Source organism: Varroa destructor, unplaced genomic scaffold, assembly GCF_002443255.2.
Source record: "Varroa destructor unplaced genomic scaffold, Vdes_3.0 BEIS01000006.1, whole genome shotgun sequence".
NCBI classification, from domain to species: domain Eukaryota; kingdom Metazoa; phylum Arthropoda; class Arachnida; order Mesostigmata; family Varroidae; genus Varroa; species Varroa destructor.
Genome location: NW_019211459.1, coordinates 23956277 through 23970790, shown reverse-complemented (window position 1 = coordinate 23970790; position 14514 = coordinate 23956277). Strand labels below are relative to the sequence as shown.

The window sequence follows — 14514 nt, the reverse complement described above, 5'->3', positions numbered from 1 at the left end:
CGGAACAGGGAACGATCAAGAAAAAGGAATATGCCAACAAAGTAACGTAAATGCATGTTTTTGCTAACTTACCCATAAGCATCCCATATGAAAAGTAGAGATGAGTTAGAGTCTTTGCTTGAGAACTGAGACTCATGCCCGCACAAGCGATGGCTGCCCCACAGAACGTCACTGTTCGAGGGGAAAATCTTTCCGCGAGTATTGAGGCAACTGGAGCTAAACAATGCGAGAGAAGAGTCGAACCCCCAAAACAACAATAGGATAGCATTGCAAAAAACTACGATTAGTGAAATTTACAGGTGACAGTTGGTCGGACTATTGACGTTCAATGGAACTAAGTCGTTACAAATCTAATGGTCGTTTACGCTCATTACCGCGTTTTTATATTGTGATTAAGTTTTTGCCTAGCCACGTGTTTTTTATCCTGTCTGCTCTTGAAAAGCTACAAGCTTTTGCCATTGCTTCCATTGCTCCCTTTTCCAAACTTATCGTCTGCTAATGGCCAAGTAATACGAACCATCAACAAAAGAACTGTTCCTTAGGGCTCCAAGGATAGGTGTGCTGGGTATCCGTTGTTTCCAATTGTTTCTTATTAATATCACAATGCTGCCAAAACAAATCCAGAATAAGTGATGAATTCTACAGGGGAGAGGACTATTTGAAAATGGCTTGGTAAATTTGGAAGTGGCATGTTCAAGCTCAAGGGCACCCAAGTTTCCTCGAAATCGCTCTGAGCGACCTTCGAATGGGGATAGTTGCTGATAAAGTCATCCTGCTCCGCTATCGAGTCCTCATCGTACGAGAGAACTGCGAGAGGAACAAGCGGCAACGAACGATTTCTGTGTCCGGTAACATCAATTGCATATGCAACGCATCAGAGTTAGAAAAAGCTGTTTTTCGCTCTTACGACCAATCAGTCGCAGGCTTATGACGTGGGCCTATGCGTACTTGCTTCAAGTGGAAATGCTCAAGTAACGATTCGTGCTCGTTATGATTATATCTATCGTATGGAACAAGGCCAACATCTGCTGCACGTGAACTAGCAAATATGGTAGTAGACGGCAACCGAATTCGTACGGCGTGGAGTGGACCTCGATCTGTCATCAACATCTCAAGTTCGAGGATCTTCGTTCTAATACATATCTTGGCGCACTAAAAATGCAGTTTAACGAATCAATGTATCATAGACGTGCTTTACTTATCCAAGATATATACCAAAATAAAGTAATTACGTCTATATATAGTGTAGCCAGCTTCTATGTCCAATAGAGATTTCCGTCGGCAGAACAATTACACGATGGCAAACAGTTGTCGACAGTATCAAATAAACATAGCATTGAATTTAATATTTTTGTAATTGATTAGAAAACACAAAAAAACAGCATCGCGAGTAGGAGAGTCTTAATGGGCACGACTTGTGGAGTGGAACATTCGGACTCCGTCTGAAGTTGCTGAGTCCGTCTCCTTCGTTTTAGAATTTTATTTTTGCCGTTGCATCCTAAGAGATACAAAACTATAACAATGGGTACAAGTGCTATTGCATATCAGCCGTGCCTTCTCGGATGGCTATGTTCTAATACAGTATAGACGGAAACGCTAATTTCAAGGCTTAAAGGGCCAATAGGGCCGAAGCTACCCTGAGAAAATTAGCGAAACTTCAGCTAACCTCAACCTCTACCTTATATAATGCTCTCTACTTGCACTCAAACTACTTCAAAGATACACCTGTATCAGAGCAACGCGTGTTGGGATACACGCACCAAAAGGAGCAAGCAAGAATATCACATTTGTCCGATCGACCAGAACCTTGATTGAAGATTTTTCGCTTGCGTTTATATAAGAAAACACGTTTGACGTGGATTAGATATATAGAAAGTGAGAGAGTGCAGCGCAAGGGTGCTTTACAGATGAGAATGACGTGAGCTTACGACGTTTCATTTAAGTATAAAATAGACAATCCGTTTTATATATACTGCTCGGTTGGCTTCTGAGGAAAGTCCCATTTAATTACTTACCAAAACCCAGGAAAAAGGAGAATTGTATGGACTGAATCCACGCCACTGTCGATGGCTTTTCGTTGAAACGTTCGATGAACGTACTAATGTAAACTCCAAATGTTTTTGCGTGTCCAATGATGAGGATATTGCCGATTACTACTCCCAGAAGCACCATCCAACCCCAACCACCATCTGGAGGTGGAAGCTATGACAGAGAAAATCAAAAGGCAAACATTACGTTAAAAGGGCATTCACAGCTAACGAGACCACACGTCCGCTTAGAATGACATTAACACTTCCATTCCATTGATTAGTATGATATCAACAAGTTAGCACTTTTGACCTGGATGCTCGGCATAAGTGACTGGGTTTGGAGGAGTAGATGTCAATCTATATAAAAAAAATCTGTATAAATAACTAATATATGATTGCTCAACACACTTGAAAAAATAAACAATTTCCTCAAGGACCTGATTGTATGTTGAAACAGCAGGCCATCTAGATACGATCTAAGGGACACGTCGCCATCACCTGGGCCATTCAGTGTAACGAAGAGTCCCCAGGAGTTCTCTCGATTGGCTACAGAGCGGGAGCCACGACCCGGCTACAAATGACTCATTCTTAAAACTAATTCTCAGATGCATAATAAAATCTAGTGATTGCATCTGAAATCCATGCATCTGTGACCCAGTCCAGATTGACTTATGCCAAGTATTCATCCAAATTTACGAGGCTGCCAAGGTACCATCTTTCTGTTCTTTCCCTCTCCCTTTTACTTCTATTTATCTCGAATTCTCTCTCTCTCTCTTTTTTTCCATCTATATGCTTCTTCTCGTCCCATCTTTTTCTCTCCGTGTCCTTTTCTCTCTCCTTTCAGTGACCTTTTCTGCCGCTCCTATTTCATCCTTTCTCTTGCGACATATGGACGTCCCCTGGCTGCTATTTGGCCACATCCTATCAGAGTAAACAATTAAAAGGAACTTTTCGCCTCGAACCAGAAACTGTGTCGTTTTAACAGCGGCTGTATTCGAAATTCTGGAAGGTTAGAAATACTACTATTAGTTCTACTGGCTTTATTAGGCCAGCCGGGTAAAATGAATTCTATTGTATTGCTTGTCTACGTGTTTTTACTAGGGTTAATATAGCACGCCTCTACTACCAGAAAGGCATTTGATTTTTATGCTTACCAATATTGTATAATGACGCATTCGCTTGGAGGGTACAAGCGCACAAATTTCAAACGCATCCCTTAGCTTGAGCGATTCGATAAGCCTTTTTCTTTCATAAGTAAAACATATATAACGAATTTCGGAACCTAACAATGACTGAAGTTTTCTGGTAATCAACTAAACCTGAAATGGACAAGGCCCAAAGCCAAAATCGAGCGACATTCTATAAATAAGTCCAGTTTTTTTCAATTTTTCAATTCCCAACGATTGTCTCAATCGAACAAACTGTTTCGGCAACCTTTTGAAACGTAATGGCCATTGCCGGGGCAAAATTTTGGCTTCCAGCATTAATAGTTCTTATGAGTAGTAAGGAATACGCATATCATAAAGATGGTGCCTTTCGTGTTGCACCCAGTGAAGCCGGAAGTCGCTTACCGAATAGTGTTAATATGCCTATGAGCTACAGAAAGTAGTCAATTCTAGGAAACCAGATCTTGACCAAATCATCTTTTAATGATTCAGGGATCAACATAGCAAAAGTACAATGATCCTGTTGTTTCCATAGTTTTACATGGCCTCTTTTAGCTGGGCATGTCCATGCCTTCAACAGACATGTTAGCAGTGTCAGTGAGCGTTTCCGGATACGCTAGAGAAGCTAGCACAACGTAATTACTGTTTCATTAAGCTCGTGCTTAACGCTTATGACATTCTACATGGGAAGCACTCGTTTTTTAGTCTTTCGGATGCAAGCATTAGACTGCGCTGTGGTAAACGGTAAAAAGATGCCAGTTTATCACTGATGTGTCAGGGAACAGATATAAAAAGACATATTATTATTATTAGTTGTTTATCGAAGCATTTTTTAGGTAAGACACGACAAAGCCTTCGCATGGAGTGGAAAAACTGGAATAGAATTTACTTTTCCGCATCACTTCATAGCGAGCTGGATAACCGCATCCTGACAGGCGGTCTTGCCTCGAAAGAGAACAGTCTTCGATTGATAAACATACGCAGAGATAATGGAATAAACCTTTGAAGAAGCTTTTACTAACCTTCTATCCACAAACTTTTGGGCATGTTCTATTCTTCAATATAATAGGTTTTTGTTTTGAATTGGACCCTTTTATTTATGCGAATTATGTTGTAATGCTGTCCAAGTTCGTTGGACACGAATTGCAGACCGGACCAACAGATTTTTAAAAATCCCGCCATTTTAGAGCGAGGGGTTCTATAGGGCCAATGAGTGTGACTGAGCGCCCAGGACAGATGATATTTATCCGCGTCATTTTATAAATTATCTTAATCCTCGCTTTTCCCATTGTGATCAACATGATGCCAACCATTAAACCATTAAGTAACAGAATATACACTTTTCAAACAATGCTTGTTACTTTAAAAAAATGTCCTAACATATACGAAACCTAATGAAACTATTTGAGGCCTCAAATATACTCCATCGCTCTCACATAATGTAACGAACATGTCATTATCTCCGGTGATTATATTTATACGTTCCTGGGAGGTTTGTGACCACAGCAGCAGGGATGCCTGAGGTAACACGTATAGTGTATTCAATATTTTGTGTCATTTGCTTAAAATTATAAGGAAACTATGCTAGCCCAGCACGTAATAATTGCTTTTGTATACGGTAAAAGTGCCCTTGATTTGTGATCTTGATTACAGTAGTTCTAATGAAGATCGGCGCTTATGCGTACATCGTTACGAAGAGACTTTACAGTTATTTAAGACAATCTACCATCTATTGAGCGTATAAATTACGTTATCATTATGTTTGTGTTGGTCCAACGCAAACACTTAGCTCGTTCGGCAATTCAATGACACTATATATATATATATATATAATATTATGTATATAATATTATATAAGGCAACAGTATATTGGCTTTTTACGTGATGTACATATGGTCAAATAACTGGAGTTTCGCTACTGTAAACGAAGCAAATCGCTCCGCAAAACTTTGTATGTAAAAAAAAAGAATAATTATCTGCATAGGCTCTATAGGTGACCGACAGTTTGAACAGGTCTAGCTCATGCATTTTTCCTATTTTAAAACACATGTATATTTATAGTTTAGACGTATATTTGTAGAAATGTGCCAACAGGGAACCTAAACCTTTTTTTCTCAATCAGTAAGTTTAGAATGAGACTAACTAGAACTGCAACGCTAATTTCGGATTTATCTAGCGATCTCATTCTATAGAACAGGAAGTACCTATCGATTATTACGGAAAAAAATTAATGTTCGAATTATGATGCATCGTTATCAGACAAGAAGGTCGCTTGCTTTCAAAACCCATTTTGAACATAGTTGTTCAAAATGACAGCAGCTCTAGAAAATATATGGAATATATTCGAGAACACTAGCGCGTGTCTTTGCTATGCTAGCGCCTTCTGACAAAAATATAAACACAAGAATTGGTCAAAGCAGACGAGTTCGAAATAAGCCCAAGTAAAACAACGACCACTAGGAGTAAAAATATTAATACGGCTACCCCGTTGAAAAATGGCCGGGCATGTTCTTAGGTGTTTCTAATGGATACGCTGTACGTTGTACTTGAATGGGTCTTTGATATACTCGTTTCACCTCAGATAGTGCTTAATGGCTTGTTTAACGGAAGCGAACTTTGGTTGCCGCGTTATAATTTTATCAATGTTAGATGTGTATGATATCAATTTAGCAACGATTACTAATGCCTGTTTTTGAAGTCGACCTTTGTGAAATTTCCTATGATAATATTCTCTGAACCTCTGTCGGTGAGACCGATAGCGAGCTATTACAGGGAGAAATAAGATTGCGTTCTATTGTAAAAGGCAAATTTGCATAGTTATTGACTGAGCTGGAACGTTCTAGTCTCGAAGCGGAATGCAAGCTTGTTTTTGGGTTTTGTCTCCACAAAAGTCCATTTTTACAAAGCTTTCAAAGTGCCCAACAGTTCGCCAAATGTAAACCACTGCTAACCACTGTAAAATTTTCAAATAACTAGAATGATGCATGACGTGACTGTTGCTGAGCAATTTTTCTAGTCTTCGAAAAAAGGAAACCGTAATTATGAGCTCGATGGTTTTCTTTAACGCAGTAGGATTCATAAGCACCACTTTGGAACATATGGCGCGCTAGCGAAAAGGAAGCGATTTTCCAAAAACGAATTTCCACTTGTCCGTAGGCAAACGTATTTTTTGCGCTGACGACATTGAAACGTTTAATTACACAACTGAAAGTTGACATTGTTTGTGTATCAGTCATGTTAAATGCTAAACAAAATACAAGCAATATTACATTTCAAGAAATTCGTTTATGAAATCTGTGTTTTGAGCATGTCGATATACAAAGGAATAAACGTGCCTCTTTGACAAATAGAAAATATATACAGAGCTTTCCCTCTCTCCTCTCCGTCTATTATTCTGTCTGTCGTAACCTATATCCTCTTTGTCTCTTTCCTTTTTCGGCACCCTTCTCCCGTCCTTTCGTTCTCCCTCTCACCCCCTCTCTAAATAGCTATTACGTTCAAGTCCCGCTTAGCACTAGAGTGTTACGTCACTCTAGAACTGCAGATGAATACAATATGGCAAATGTGTTATGGAATAGCTATGCACCTGCCCGTACCAATGGTGAGAGATGATACTTTACAAACGAAAGGACAGCAGAAAGGCTATACATGGCAACTGCAGGTTTCTTGTCCTCCTTTTATTGTTGGGCAAACAGCGTGAGGCAGTAATGATTTCAGTCAGTCATCTCCATTTTATATTATAGAAGAAACTTATCGAAAAGATTCTACTGCATACCGGACCATTGACATCTTGTAAGTCCAATGAGGTAATAGTGGTTACTGAAAAGCATAAGTAAAATCCCGATAAATATCAAGTCAAATAAGATCGTGCATTTCAGCCTCAAGGTCACGGTAGGCCTGGGGATCGGAAAAGCTCGCGTGGCCGCCACTTAATAACTCTAAACCAAGTAATTGAAAAACTAGTGGAAAACACTCTCTGTCGCACAGGCTCGCTTTGAGGCTTAAACCGAGAAAAAAAAAGACGTATTTTTTGAGTTACCAATAGTAGCAGACTTTAAACGGTAACTTCTGAGTGATGCGATCTGATAGCAGTTGCTATAATACTGTTTGTTTTTCGGATGTCTGTGGACAGGTAAGATTTACTCGTTTAAGTAAATCAGTGTAAACCAAAATATCAGAAATCCCCGTCAAGTTTTACTTCAGACACTTACTTCTCTGACCGTTAATAGCCCTAACACGACTTGCTACTAAGTATTGCAGTTGACTGCTATACGTTTACAGCGGTACATAAGTTATTTGTAAAAATGATCACTAACATATAATTTAGTACACACAAGTTATCAAATTGAAGCCTTTCACATTGATTCGATCAAACTGGCCATTCAGTGCATGTTATTGAAATTTTAATTTTTTAATTAGTTTCAATACTTATTATCCTTTTAGCGACTCGTTTGTAGTATGGTTTCTTGGCCTGGTGCCGTAGAGGGGTTCAAGGCAACGTAGCCAGCATGCCGAACCTCATGAGGATATGTACATCATAGCACATATTTTTAAATGCCAAACAGACATCTGCTTTTCATATATTGTCTGCTCGAGCTAACACAAACATGTTACTAATGGTAATAGTTACTTGTAGCATAAGAGACGATCTACTTTACAGCGGTGCATTCGCATTATACGAGTGCGATCGTACAGGCGTACCTTGATTCTATGCCACCCACTTCGATGATCAGTAAATAGACTACATGACACAAGATTTTCTTAGGTATCTTTTATTGGGTGGTGCAACGGGCTTTACCCCTTGCTTAGCCTAAAGTCAAAAAAAACTATGCAAGGCTTCAATAGTGAAGGTTCAAGACGCTAAAAGGCTCCATCGAATCTTCTTTGACGGAAGTCCTACTCTCAGCGGCAGACGAATCACAATACGAACACCTGCCGCTTTACGCAAAGCAACTGCCTGAGCCATAATATCTACAGCAAAACTTTTTTGATATACAGGACCTTGAATACGTCACCACGTTAGTTTTTCCACGCAAATAACCAATGAACAGTGGAGTCGCTGGTAGAATATTATCCACCTATCTATATTTGCTTAATATCTCCGTTTGCCCGCCATTACCCGTACAATTAACACTCCCACTCTCTGTTCAGTAGAATCGTTAACTTTAAGCAGCTATTCGCTCCGTTTCGCATTATTAGAACAAAAACATTTGCTTCATCAGTAATGCCAGGATCAATAAGTATACCATTGGCTGTGTCAGAGTTTTTCCATCCGAACTCTGCGACCGTTTGAGCTCTTCCGCCGACGCCATACTGTCGGCACAGATTATGCACTAGGTATACCACAATCAGTTTCAGATCCACAGATTCACACACGGATTCATACTATACTGCCCTGCTGTTGCTAATAGGAGCTAATGGTGGTGACCAGCAAACTGTCGACTGCATTACCATCTTGGCGGGTGGAAACTTCTCAGAGGAGATTTCTCAAATCTTACGTAGTTAAGGTCACATGCGATGGCTACCATCCGATCGTCGGCGGGGTTATTCCGTCCGTGGCAACTCAACTATTACCTGTACCGCCCTTATCCTCTGTGTCTGTAGACATCCGTAGCTACAGCAGAGTTAGCTAGTCCACTTCTGAAATAGCACGTGTCATCAATGACAGTATACTGTTGTCGCTAAAGAAGGACTTCACACTCAGCTTTTGCTATGCATCTCACAGATACTAGTGCTTCTGGTGTGAACAGTATGTATCAGCTATGTGATGACATTGATTCCAAGGGCTGATATAAGTTTAATGAGTTCATGTACGTTACATGATGACATAGCAATTAATTGCGTGATCTACCAGAGCAGCGTGTTTTATATTGTTTAGGTGGTAATATTAACGTGATTCTGTTATATGCCTGGCTTTCTCTCTCTCAGTCGTCTCCCTTATATATATATATATATATATATATATGTATATCCAAACAGGGCGTAGAGAGGATCGAGGACATAAGGACAACGAAGGATGACAATACAATTTTATGTTGTATTAGTTGCCACCGACGTAGTACCAGCACCGTCAGGATATCTAGACCTCAGATCCGAAATGCACCAGGGCACCTTCTTAAGGATCTTTGGTCATTGGCCGCTTACCAATCATATGTCAAAGACCAGTAAAAGAACACGTTACATCATGCCTACTTGTAAGTGCAAGTTAAACAAGATCTAAGACCATACCAAGCAGCATAAGCTTAGCTGCTTGAATCCTGGCTCAGTTTTCAGTTATGGGTATTACTTACACTCTATCCTGTTAACGCTAATAATTTACCCGATTGCAGCGTTGGGGTCTAGTCGTACGATTGCTGACGCTCCGCGCTAATTTCGCGGAGAGCTGTGGCTTCAAAGGCGCATTCTCACGGCCATCAGGTGGTTCTGTCACGCTAGCAGGTCCTGTTTGCCCCACCGGAGGCATTGCAGCTTCACCGTTGGGGAAGGTATCGACTTTCCCTGCCGTGTAGTCTTCTGAAGGCTTTTTAGCCTCCTCATCGCCAATTTCGATCGGGGTGCGAACTGCGAAGGACATAAAAAGTGAATACGCCGGTCAGTTAGAAGACGGGCATCAATTCTCTAATAACTAATTATAAATGAAACCCTTTTAGACGAGAAGGCGAAGTGGGACTAGAAAAAAGACGGGTAGCCAACCCCATCGTCTCTCATTTTGAGCCATACTTTCCCGAACACTTGGTGTACCTACGTTACTGGCGTCATTATCGAGAAGCATGCATGTCCTATCAAATGTATCATCAATCTGCACATTCGTATCGTATAGCATCAAGAATAAACTTTTCGTTATAAAAAAGGTGTGTTTGTTGCACATTCCTTTAGGCAACAGATGGTGCATGGTTCCCATTATACACCTATTTATCTTTTTTCTAAACGCGTGCTCTACATATAGCGACGTAGTATTAACAAGCCCCAAGTCAAGTTGACAGCAACATAATTTACCGTTTGTTGTGATACCCTTTTATTTGTATACGCATACTGTCACTATGTCGAAGGTAGATTGATATTTTTGACTCGTGTCTACTCACGGGCCACTCGGCTGAACTCGATTGAAGTGGATCGTCCTGGTTGCCTTTGAACTTTAACAGCCTTTCGGATAAAATTTTCTAAGAGATGACACATAATCCAATTTTAGAAATAATGCCAGCAGAAGCCAAAGAACTCGACGCCGCTGCTCTAGAATATCGAATGGTGAAAATTATCATATGTCAGGCCGGCGTTCGAAGAAAAAAACTAATTTAGAGCTAATTCAAGTATGCATTGCTTATGCTTACACTAAACTATATAACATTTATATAGAGAATGGACCAAAAGACTTTGGATAGATTAAGGAAATGCTCCGAACGTCGTTACACAGTCGAATCCCTATTTATTGCAGTAATTTACGTATCTCCTTCTACTTTAACAGGTACGAAATGAAGAGTTCTCTACTGTCAACGTTGTTTTTTGTCGAGCTACTCCGATATTTTTGGCCCGCATGGTATTTGTATTGTTGCACGAGTATATGGATGTTCGGGAATTGCGTTGTTCAAAAAGGCTAATTAGAGCTGGACCGCTGACATGGTTAGAATGAATCGGGCTCTTTCCCCGATACTCTAATTTGATGTAATACTAAGCTTCGTACTGGTGGTGACGAGACATTCGTTTGCCAGAACAAAACCAGATACAAGGTCACAGATGACATACGGACTTCTGGATACGGCGACACAAATTAACCTTAATTGCCCAGTATTACATATTGTAAATAACTGTATGTATGCTCAAACGGGATAAACGAGGAAGCATATAATTCACGTAGATCCGATATAGTTGTGAGAAAAATTTGCTGATTGCAACTAATCCCATTAGAAAGAATCTAATGACGCGAATTTTTCGTGGTCGACAAATGTTTTTGATTGGTAAAGCAAGCTCGACATTTCTCTTCATTCGTTTTGTCGAATTTACTTATTGTAGCAACGTTACCTGTGGTCAAAATAGATTAATCTTAAGGTTAACTAAAATACCCGAGTAGAAGGTTTCACATCGTTTACGTTATTCTCGAATGTCTAAATCGCCCAGATAGAGCCATGCTTCCTTAAATCATTGGGAAGTGCTGATTCGGACGTAATAATCTACTTCATCTAAGACACAATTATATGAATAACCAGTTTTTTTATTGGGTCTCACTTCCGAGAGCAAATATAATTTTAATTTATAACTCACTGTACACGTTACGTTATCTTTACGGTGATATAGCGCCCACCCTGATCGCCGATAGACACCGTAAGAACGGGCGGGCCATTTGTTCGACTGATGACAACGAATAATTATGCATAATGTGCTACCAAGTTGAAGGACCAAATTGAGCGCCAAAATAGCGTAAAAAGTAGCAAGCGAAAAAAAGACTGGACCGAAAAAGAGCATCGTAAATAGAAGCTGGCGTCCGAGTAAGGCAAAGTCATATTCGAAATTCATACTAATCACCATCTGTTGTTGTTTAGGAGAACGATTAATGCTGCACCAAGCTGTACATCTTCTTATGAATTGATGAAGATAAATTAGCGGGCTCAATCTGTGCGGATGAATGAAATATCTTTTGAGATATATATATATAATGATGCCGAATAGTGCCTTCGTTTATTTTTATTTCGTAATATTTCGTTTTATTGCAGCTACTTTGTTGAAGGCAAAACAGTTGGACATCCGATCATTGCTAGATGATGATTATTTTCAAATAACTTCACGCAAATCAGTGTAACTATTGGCCTGGACAGATAACTGTTCGCATCGTAACGAACGGACTGCTATATTTCGTTCTTATATAATATTATATATATAATATAATACAATGTAATTCTTATATAATAATTCGTTATAATATTTCTATGTACTATTAACAAAGCTATTGGCCAGAGCACACCCCCAATTAGATCTATCAGGCGGATCGTATTTAGATAGAATTTCAAATCTGTCATATTAACATTTAAACTACTTAAATAATTTGTATTGACAACAACAGGTAAAAGATTTTCCAACATAACTGATACAGAATTGGTATGCTTAAGACTAAAAACAGCAGAACATAAGCACTTTTATATGGAAAGATGATTACATCCAACTTATTTCTCTTTATATGTCCTATTTCTTTTCTCTTGTGCGGGTCGCGGATGACTCCCTAGTGATTTTCAAAGTACGTTGAAATAGGCCGAGAGAGCAAGTGATTGAAAACTCATAGCCTTGTGATAACATTTAGCTACCAGGACGAATGTCTCGTAATGGAGTAGCATCATGAGGTAAAGTTAGCTTCAGCAGGTTAATGGTAAATCTACCGGAGCACAAAATTTGGCCTTATAGTGTCCTTCTGCACAAGTCAAGTTCAAGGCAAGAATAACAATGTCTTGATCTAGAACGAAAGTTCAAGATCAAAATTTTGCTAGCTAGGAACTTAGAGATACTGCTATCCGACTACTTGTTCTCGCATGTGTCAGATAGAATGTTTCGTCTGCGTAACTAGCGAATGGAAGTTCACATTTTGCAGTCTTCATGCGTAGATAGTAAATAACGAGGAAGAATCTTGTAAGTTGGCCGAGATACTTGAAAGCTGAAAAAGTGAATATATTTAGTGAAAGTATTCGAAAATTAGTATTAACTAAAAGTCTTGCCTAGCTTGCGATAAAGTCGTTTCTAACAGTTGAGCTGAAAAAAATTATCTGGGCAACCCAATTAGATAACAACCCACTAAGAACTTATTAAAAGATTGCTAACTTCGCAATTGCTCATAATAATTTTGGGTCATAAATTGACCCACATATTTGGACGCGCATAGGCAAGGACAGGCCCGGAATAGCCTTATTCTTCAGCTCCCATTTTTAGAGTCGTCGCCTAAATTTTTACAACGCATATGTTTTAGAAAATAGCACCATGATGAAAAGGTCAATGAAAGCGAACTAATCGAAGTAAGGATATGCTAAATTCAAAGGATTTTTATGCGGCTGGAAAAAATTACATCGGAAAAGCTTTTTATGGATTAAGGATATCAGTATCCTCCTCGCTTCGTGTTTCCTGCGTTACAAAAGAGAGCCGTCTGTTTCGCTTGAATACAGCGGATGCCTTAACGTTGAGTTAACGCGATACGCACGTACAGACCTACCGCAAACATTAGCTACCAATGTTATGATGTAAACTACAATGATGCGGCCCATTCGTTAACAATATATAGTGATTTTAAACAACATTAATAGATTATGTACACAAGTCTAGAGGGCTTGCATAAAAATACATCCCAATCGCTTAGTTTGTGCAGTAGTACTAGCGTTACGGCATAGATGTCTACGCCAAAACACATAGTTAGATTCGCTATCAGCTATAACATTTTGAAGAATCTCGAGTCATCGATAAATTCTCTCGTGCCCTATTTTTAGAGCCCCAGACATGGTATGTGCGTAGTGGACGATCCAGAATAATGACTAGTTAAACGTCATTGTGCAGTCAAAAATATTGGGATTGTTAAGCCGAATCGACACGTAAACCTGACCACGTTCAGACGCCACTGCTACAATTACTTCTACCGTCACTAGAAATAATCTAATTTCCTCTCCGCCTGTGGGGATCTGAAAGTGTGGGCTCGTAAAATGTAGACCCGCATTTGCGACATGATAACATTCGGACCCCCCCCCCCCCAAGTACAGCATGAACTATATCAGACGATCTGGTTGGCTGTGTTACGTCTATAATGGCGAGAAGATCGCTTCGAGTCTGCTTTGAATCATCTAGTCTACTTAATCAGATTATAATTCATGTATGTCGTTAAGTCGGTTTTGGCGTAAGCTATGTCGCCAACGTCCTTGGAGAACAATATCTGAAAAGTTTAAGTGAATATAATGACTCTGTCAATAGGTCTCGTATCAGTTTTTGGAGAGATAAAGCGAAATGGTACATCCCATTACTTCTTTTTTTGCTGAAAGGGTTCAACCGAAGCTGTTAAGTTTATGAAGGGTTTATCTCGCTTCAAAAAGTAAAGAGGTTGGCCCGAGTTGGTGCAAAGCATGGATTTGAGGCATGACAGATGGGCAACCATACATTTCGAAATGATAATGTCTTGATCAATCGATAATCTGCTCATCACTATAAAACATCTCATTCCGAAGAATCGTGTATGACGCTATATTTGGCAAAGGCGTGTTTCGAGTAATCTACCCTTTAAAGCTATCCATTGAGACTTGAGATATCACGTGAGGGAAGTTATATGCGAAGGACCTGAAATTTTGGAAAATTGCCTAATTTCG

The 14514-nt window shown here is 39.6% G+C and overlaps 1 protein-coding gene across 3 annotated transcripts in view; it reads right to left on the bottom strand.

Annotated features, from left to right (window-relative positions):
* The window catches only part of LOC111252791 (uncharacterized), a 35596-nt gene that overhangs the window by 9560 nt on the left and 11522 nt on the right, over positions 1-14514 (bottom strand). The window contains exons 1-4 of one of the 3 annotated variants that reach the window (XM_022811240.2): positions 10279-10387; positions 9516-9757; positions 2016-2202; positions 73-216 (exon numbers count right to left, since the gene is read on the bottom strand). In XM_022811240.2, coding sequence (XP_022666975.2) covers positions 73-216; positions 2016-2202; positions 9516-9757; positions 10279-10372 — 667 coding nt within the window. In that variant the 5' untranslated portion in view covers positions 10373-10387. Of the gene's footprint in view, positions 1-72; positions 217-2015; positions 2203-8442; positions 8741-9515; positions 9758-10278; positions 10388-14514 lie in introns of those variants that run through there. The other 2 variants (XM_022811239.2, XM_022811241.2) reach the window with 2 other exon arrangements.